Raw genomic sequence first — 8,979 nt, 5'->3', positions numbered from 1 at the left:
CGGCTGTCTTTATTTTGTCAAATGTCTTTTAAAGTAAAATATAGAAAAGCAAAACTAGTCTGGTGGTCAGACCTGAAAATTTCTAGTAGACATTTTTTACTTCCTAGGAGGTCAATCTGGCATCATGGAAATACACACACACACAAAGCTTTTGAAGTTATATAGTATAAAGAAGTAGTATACTATTCATTATAGTCAAAACTAATGTTTTCAGTAGGATTAAACTTAGTTTTAAATATATGTATGAGAAAAAAATATCCTGGAAATAAATGCTCTATAGCACCAAAGGTGATTATGTAGCATGCCAACTTTCTTTCCTCCCACACTCAGCATTTCAAAATTTTTATAATGTGCTACATTGAGTTGTAATTAAAATAATAATTTAAAAGATGTTAAAGTTTACTTGATGAGATCATAAGACAAGAAAATCGATACAAACCATATTTGAGTACCTTAAAATTAAACACTTACTATTACAAATGTCACAATATTTAGGCAGAAGAAAATATTTTGGGAGAAACAATTTGGTTTACAAAAACTGACAAAGGGTTAACATGCCTAATATACAAAAAGGTCCTAAAATGTTAATAAAATAAACCTAGAGAAAATAAAGAATAAAAGGAGCAATTTGCTTTCTGAATTAAAATAACCGACAAAAGAAGCTTCAATCACTAGTATTCAGAGAAATGACATTCAAAAAATAAGATTTTTAAAAAATCTAATATATTGACAAAGATTTGAAAGTCTTAGAACATCTAGTGCTATTTAAGGATTGTGGAAACAGAAACTCCTTTACAGTGTTGCTGGAAGTATGACTTGTTACAACATTTTTAGTAATTAATCTGATACATCTTAAAATTAAAATATGCATACATTTTAATCCTACTTATTGGGACCTATACAACAGATACACTATATGCAAACACATATATAAATATGTGATATGTACTACATGTGTAATAACTATGTACATATTTATATTTATAGCTATGACTATATGTGTATTTCTGCTTATGGTGGGAAATAAGTAAATGGTTATACAATTTATGATGTATCAGTATTAAAATTATTATTATTCTATTAAAATAAATTGGGCAAATATGTTTTGAGCTGGAGAACGTTCATGAAGGAAAAACAATGCATAATTCTACATATGTATACGAATATATTTTGTATATTTCTATAAGCGAGAAAACAATGGCAAAGGATACACGCCAAATTGATAGCATTGACTCCTCGAGGTAGAAGAGAAAAATAAAGGTGGAAGATTACTAACTGTTTTCTTTATACACTTTCGTGTTCTCTGGCTTGAGCAAAGTAAAATCCAGTAATTTAGAAAACACTTATCTATGGGAAGGTATAGTAAATGCTAACTAAAGCTGAAATGGAAGTTTTTAAAAATTTATTTTCTAGATTTTCTTTAATGTGCTTATATTATTTTTATTTTATTTTAAGTTCTGGGATATATGTGCAGGTTGTGCAGGTTTGTTACATAGGTAATCGTGTGCCATGGTCATTTGCTGCATCTATCAACCCATTTTCTAGGTATTAAACCCAGCGTGCATTAGCTATTTTTCCTGATGCTCTCCCTCCTCCTGCCACCCAAACAGGCCCCAGTGTGTGTTGTTTCCCTCCTCTGTCTATATTGTTTAAATAATGAAATCAACATCACCAAATTTAAAGGACAGAAATAATTTTTGTTGCTTAAAATATGAGAACTCAAGTTGCATCGTATTCAATCTTTACAGATAAGTATATTTTACATAGACTTTGGTGACGATGTAATATATAAATGGGTAAAATTAATTAAAAGGATAACCTTGCAGTGTTAGCCAGAACATTTCCCCTCCCAAAAACAGAGACATGTGGAGTTGCTTTCCAATACAGTTGGACTTTTTATTTAAAAACTATAGTTTATTAAAGCAGTATATGTAATAAGTAGCACAATGGGAAAAAGTGAATTATATAAATATAATTGAATTTATAGAGAATTTAGTGTAAAATAACATAAAATAAGTTCAAAAATTGAATTATTTAATAAACGGTCTTGGAAAAATGGATTAGGCATTGGGAAAAAAAACCCCGGACCTCAATTTTATCAACAACATATTCCAGATAAATCAACAATTTAAATGAACAACAATTAAATGCATCAACAATTTAAATGAAATAATAAAATGACAGCAAACAACAAGCAAATAAACAAAACAGAATAGCAGACATATCTAAATAATGAAACAACAATAGAAACAATAGGTGAAAAATCTCTGGTTCTAAAGTACCTTTCTAAGAATGTCAAAAATCATAACAACTATGAGGGAACTATGTCAATTTGATTATATATAATATAAAAATTGAAACCTTATCCAAAATAAAGTGAATAAATTGAAAACCAACATATATATTATATACATATATATCTACATATATTTATGCACAGTTTTATATATATGTATGTATATATATGTGGTATATATATGTGTGTGTGTGTGTGTGTGTGTGTGTGTGTGCACGTGTGTGATTAGTATTCCAATACAGGACCAGATAACCAAATCAGATACAATGGCCAAATAGCCAAAGAACATAAACACAATTAGCAAAGAAGAAATGCAAATATATTTAATCTCACAGTTACAAAAATGCTAGTAAATAGAACAATAAATTTTTTCCTCTTCATATTCTCAAAGAACAACAATCCAAAAATCCTTATTACATTTGGAGTTGTTGCAGAAATAGAGAAATGTACTTATGATAACAGTGTAAATTGGTACAACATTTCTGGAGGACATGCTGCCAAATTGTGTATCAAAAATTTAAATGTGCGTGCTCTTTGAACAGGAGCTCCAGTCTGGAAATGTATACTGAGGAAATAATCTAGCAAAGTATGTATGAATATGGTCACTTCAGTGTTGTTTATATTAGCAAAGTACTGAAGCAATCTAAACAACTCTGGCTAAAGTAATATTTTAAAAAATGTCATACACATATAATAGAAATCTGTGCAGCAATTGTCCAGAATGAGGCAGAACTGTGTCTATTAACATGGAAAGGTATGGAAAGGTATATATGAAATCCACTTTAGTTATGACCAAGTTTATGAAATAGCATATTGAATATAAACTTAATCTCTACTAAATTAATGTTCCCTTTATTCTTTTCATAACTAAAAGCATTTTGTTATGGTTGGAAGGGTGTCCTCACAATAGAAAACCACATGCTGCTAAGTAGTACCAAGTTATGTTGTCTTAGTCCCTTTGTGCTGCTATAACAAAATACCTGAGACTGGGTAATTTACAGTGAACAGAAGTTCCTTGCTATTTTGGAGGATAGGAAGCCCTAGATAAATGCACCAGGAGGTTCATTATCTGGAGATGGCCTTGCTTCCAGCTTCCAAAAGGGCACCTTGCTGCTGTATCCTCTGGAGGGGACAAACGCTGTGTCCTCACACCACAGGGAAGTAGAAGAGAATGAAGCCACTCCCTCAAGCTATTTTTCATAAAAGTCCTAATCTCATTCTTGAGGGATCATGGCTTAATCACTTCTTTTTTTTTTTGAGACGGAGTTTCACTCTTGTTGCTCAGGCTGGAGTGCAATGGCACAATCTGGGTTCACTGAAACCTCTGCCTCCTGTGTTGAAACGATTCTACTGCCTCAGCCTCCTGAGTAGCTGGGATTACAGGCATCCACCACCAAACCCAGCTAATTTTGTATTTTTAGTAGAGATGGGGTTTCTCCATGTTGGTCAGGCTGGTCTTGAACTCCCGACTAATTCTGTATTTGAGACGGGGTTTCTCCATGTTGGTCAGGCTGGTCTCGAACTCCCGACCTCAGCTGATCCGCCCACCTCGGCCTCCCAAAGTGCTGGGATTACAGGAGTGAGCCACCACACCTGGCTGGCTTAATCACTTCTTAAAGGCCTCTTAATACTATGACACTGGGAATTAAGTTTCGACATATGAATCTGGGGGCACACTCAAACCATAGCACACCTCTTGGTGTTAGCAACGTAAAAATCATTTAACTGCTGAATCTTACCTATGTCAGTTGCTCGGGCTGGCAAAGGCCTCCGCCACTGGGTGACAAATTTGTATGCATCCAGCCTGATTTCAATGATATTGTTTAACAAAGCCAAAAGAGGGGCTAGAGGAAAAGCCGCAACAAAGATGGTGGTAAAACCAAATTGCAAAACTGCAAAAGAAGAGCATTAGGAAATTAATAATATCAACTTTCGTTGTGACAAATTAGTTGCTTTATATAAATTGCCTTTAATGCTTTCAACATCCCTATAAAGTAGATATGTTTATCTCATTTTATAGTTAGGACAACTTTATTTCGTATATGTTAACTAAACTGGCTAAAGGGTAGATAGCTAGAAAATGTTGAAATGTGTATTCAAATTAAGTTCTGAATGTATTGAAAGTCTATGGGCTTTCCACCTCTATATAATGCAGCATGAAGGAGGGAGAAAACCAAGAAGAAATAGAGGGAAGATGGGGACAAAGCAGAGGAGGAGGAGAAGGAGGAGGAAGAAGAAAGAAGAAGAAGGAGAAGGAGAAGGAAAAAGAAGAGAAAGAAAAGGAGGAAGAAGAAGGAGGAGGAGTTAAGATTCAGAAGTTAAGATTCAGACTGAGTCTGTGCAAAGGTTTATTGTGAAAAATAATTATTGCTTTATGTGAGTAGAATGGTAGGTTTCTTAACATAGAAACTGGTTCAGCTGGCTGGGCATAGTGGCTCACGCCTGTAATCCCAGCACTTTGGGAGGCCGAGGTGAGCAGATCACCTGAGGTCAGGAGTTTGAGAACAGCCTGGCCAATATGGCAAAACTCCATCTCTACTAAAAAATGCAAAAATTAGCTGGGCGTGGTGGTGTGCACCTGTAATCTCAGCTACTCAGGAGGCTGAGGCAGGAGAACTGCTTGAACCCAGGAGGTGGAGGTTGCAGTGAACCGAGATCGTGCCAGTGCACTCCAGCCTGGTTGACAGAACAAGACTCTGTCTCCAAAGAAAAAAGAAAGAAAGAAAGAAAAGAAACAGGTTCAGCATTATTTGTTTGCTTAAAATATTTGCTCATAAAATAGGTGTCCCACTGTGAGAAAAACTTTCATTTTGGTCAATGCATGGCTCTCAGAGAATAAAACATGTGAATCTGCCAAGAGTAAGTATCTCTAGCTCCTTGAGATGAAGGTGCAGATGTGTTTTAGAATGCTTGGGGTTGGAAAGGAAAGAGATAATTTTCTCTGTTGAACCAAAGCTTGTGTAAAGTAGAAAAATAGTGTCAAGAAGGCCAGATAGTCCTGCGGATTTCTTTTCCTTACCCATTTCTTTGTTTTCTTTTCTTTTCTTTTTTTTTTTTTGAGACGGAGTCTTGCTCTGCCGCCCAGGCTGGAGTGCAGTGGCCTGGTCTCAGCTCACTACAAGCTCCGCCTCCCGGGTTTACGCCATTCTCCTGCCTCAGCCTCCCGAGTAGCTGGGACTACAGGCGCCCGCCACCTCGCCCGGCTAGTTTTTTGTATTTTAGTAGAGACGGGGTTTCACGGTGTTAGCCAGGATGGTCTCGATCTCCTGACCTCGTGATCCGCCCGTCTCGGCCTCCCAAAGTGCTGGGATTACAGGCTTGAGCCACCGCGCCCGGCCTTCCTTACCCATTTCTAAGTACTCATCCATCAGTCCGTGAAGGTTCATGGGCTGCAGATTCCAGTCATTTTCCCACTGAGGTATGGAAGCATCATGGATTCCCCGCTTGATTTTATGTCGTGACCACCAGTTCTGGATCAACCTACATCACAAAGCAGACCAAGGGCTTTTGAGCTCTGATTCAAGCATCCAGTTAACAATTTATAGTGAACTAAGAAATGGAGTAAAACCATTCCAGCTCCTTGGAACTGGACGTATTTGGTTTTAGTTTTATAAAAGTTTTTTTTTTTTTTTTAAGTTTAAAAAATGTTTTGAAAGCTTAAAATATCTTAAAGAATTTTTAAAAAATCTTTTGAAAACTTTAGCATAGAAGAGTAGGCCCCAGTCTTCCAGAACTCTCCGAGGTCCTATAAATATTTCCATATTTATCTAGGAATCCATGCCCTGTACACCAAAATAGTCCTTGACATTGATTAAACGAATATTCATTTCTATGATTCCTTCCCCTCTCCCCACCTATAGAAATACTTAAACTTCTATGTTGCCTGCTGTGATTAGGTCTGACTCTTTCATTGCTCATAACCTAAAATCTTCTGAGCTATACTCTCTGAACAGGAAAAAAAAATCACGTTTCACATAAAAAAGTTGACCCTTGGGTAGGATTTCAAAAGATCTAAGTTCTAGTTATCACCCTGCAATGCATTAGCCATGTGATTTTTAGCAAGTCACTTCACCTCTCTGAGTTTAGAAACATGAGGAGTCTAAGTGTTAGTGATTATTACATTCTGCTATTGTGGTGAACAGTAATTACTAGGCAATAAGTCTGTGTCCACGAGTCCGTTTTTCATACCTGGAAAGGAAGTAACAATACTGTTTTCTTAGCCCAAGTACAATCTTGGAATTATGTGACTCAGAAATATCCTGGTAAGCACATATTGTGGCCTTCTGGGTAATGAATTATTTAAGAGTTCAATGAAAATTACCTCCAGGACTAGGTGATCTTTACAGGACTTGGTGAACAGTACCCAACTCTCAATTTTAATCATGGAACCTAAGTGGCAGTTGGAGGAGCAACCAGAGAACAAACGTCAGGCAATGGAGGTTGCCTCCAGAGCCTCGCGAAGGTGAAAAAGGGGCTGGAGGTGAGAGTTGAGGCAGATCTGCTTGTTTCTATTATATTTATTTTGGTTCTGTTTAAAGTTTTGCTTGAAGAAAGACAGTTGTGGTTTACAAGAGTTTTGCTTTAATGGCTCGACTACTCCTGCTCACTTTTCTTTAACAAAGCCTTTGCCTAGGTATGGGGAAGGGTAGGATGTGCCATGGTACCCTTAAGATTTGATATATGTGATCCAGACTGACCCCTAGGGCAAGGCCATAATGAAAACGTTCTGTCTAAAGTGCATGGCAAATGTAGCAGTCCATGAGTAGTGATAATAAAAAGAAACAACTTTTTTATACTGCAATGACCCCTACATCATCTTGTTGATACTTAAGGACTACTCACAGCATGTTACATTCTGTGCTAAGCACCTGAACACCTAATTTCCTGTTTCTTTCAAATAATGACACCTAATTTCCTGTTTCTCTCCTAAACCCTGTTTTAAAGAAGTGCCCCAAGAATAGGAAGGAATATCACAAATGAACTGGGCTCCCCAATCCTCCATCCTCTATTCTCTCTATTTTAGAAGAGATTTGCTTAAATTTGTTTTGAATATTAAATCTGTATAAAACTCTCCTCACAGAAAGGTTCTGTCGTTTCTGATGAAGGTTTAAAAAGCATTGGGTCATCTCAATCTTCTTAAATACCCTATATATTTTATAAATGGACTAAAAAAGCCTTAGAGATGTCAAGGAAATATAAAGCAAATTTAGCAAGGAAGAGAGAAGGAATTTAAACCAGGTCTGGGTAATTCCACAGCCTATGCTCTAAAGCTGCCTGTAAATTAACACAATATTTTATAGCAGATTGCAGGGTTAATATCACTTCTACAACCCCCAGGTCTTTGTTCAGGAATGTTCTGATAAAATGTGTACCGCCAAAAGAAAAAAAATAAGAATATAATTTGATACATAACTCCAATCTACTTATATAATCAAACAACTAACCAGTTCTTCCCCAATAGTCAGGAAATTATTCAAATAGTCATGTTTTCAGTTGATTAGACTCAAAACCTCAATATTACGTTGTTTTAAATACCCAGTGTTTTGCCATATTTTAAAGGAAAGCGTATTTTAATATATGTGAAAGTGAGCATTCAGCACCTCTGTAAGCATTGCATAGGCAGCTAAAACGTCTCAAATAATGAAAATAAAGTGCTATTGTTTTGACGTTAGTACAATCAGTCCTACTGTAACATTTTTTTTCTTAGTTGTAACAAAGAGTACAAAGCTTCTCAATCAGGATTTGATCTTTGCTTTATTCTTTTGGGAGGAATGAAGGCTGTCTTTATTAAACAACAAACTTGGTCTGTTGGTAGTGAAAGAAACATCCCAGAAAATTATTTTTATATTTAAGAACCTGTAATGTTATTCATGTTTTCAAACTAGTAACAACTGTCTTAACGCATTAAACAAGTTACTACTCTACATTCATTATTCTGTTTAACCCTTAGAGCTGTTCTTGAGGTAGATCTATTGTTGATACATTCTTAGAGAAAACAGGCTCTGAAACAGGAATTGAGCCATCATCTGTGTGATTACCAAGCCCAAATTCTTAAGCACTACTCACACCACCTCTAGTTTTCTTCTTTGTAACTAGACATAAGGCAAATTTGAAAATAATGTGCTCACGGGTATCCCAGTTCCATGAAGTTGTTCCATATTTGCTTCAAAAACATGATGACACCCATTTGGAGACAAAGGTCTATCAAACAGCCACTAGGATGACACTGAAATAGAACATAAGAGCAATAATGATATTGATCTTCTTCCCAGTAGGCTCAGACATGCCCACCTTTAAATTGTACAGCAAATTTTAAAGCTGGGTCACACCACCTTGTGCATTAAGAAAACAAAAACAAGAAAGAAACAGCATGTATGAGGGCACTTGGTGAGGGAATTCTTCAGTAATTATAATGAAATATCGATCAAAATTATAATAGCAATAACAACAAATCTAACTTTTAGTGAGCACTTACTACCTGCCAGGCTCCGTGTTAGGAACGATCGCATTTAATGAATGCTATGGAATATTACATATCCATTAACTATCAGGTAATAGAAAATAGTTAATTCTATGGCATAATGTTTATAACATATTGTTTTTAATAACCTTTTTATTTCAGAATAAGTTTAGATGTATAGATAACTTGCAAAGATAGTACAGAGTTCTCATACACTCCTTAT

At 35.8% G+C, this 8,979-nt stretch overlaps 1 protein-coding gene across 1 annotated transcript in view; it reads right to left on the bottom strand.

Annotated features, from left to right (window-relative positions):
• The window catches only part of ANO3 (anoctamin 3), a 350,115-nt gene that overhangs the window by 16,286 nt on the left and 324,850 nt on the right, over positions 1 to 8,979 (bottom strand). The window contains exons 21-23 of the mRNA XM_017863846.1: positions 8,425 to 8,522; positions 5,643 to 5,776; positions 4,036 to 4,188 (exon numbers count right to left, since the gene is read on the bottom strand). Coding sequence (XP_017719335.1) covers positions 4,036 to 4,188; positions 5,643 to 5,776; positions 8,425 to 8,522 — 385 coding nt within the window. The remainder of the gene's footprint in view (positions 1 to 4,035; positions 4,189 to 5,642; positions 5,777 to 8,424; positions 8,523 to 8,979) is intronic.

Source organism: Rhinopithecus bieti, unplaced genomic scaffold (genome assembly GCF_001698545.2).
Source record: "Rhinopithecus bieti isolate Rb0 unplaced genomic scaffold, ASM169854v2 scaffold_68778, whole genome shotgun sequence".
Classification (NCBI taxonomy): domain Eukaryota; kingdom Metazoa; phylum Chordata; class Mammalia; order Primates; family Cercopithecidae; genus Rhinopithecus; species Rhinopithecus bieti.
The sequence above is the reverse complement of the archived record's forward strand: the minus strand, read 5'-3'. Positions and strand labels throughout refer to the sequence as shown.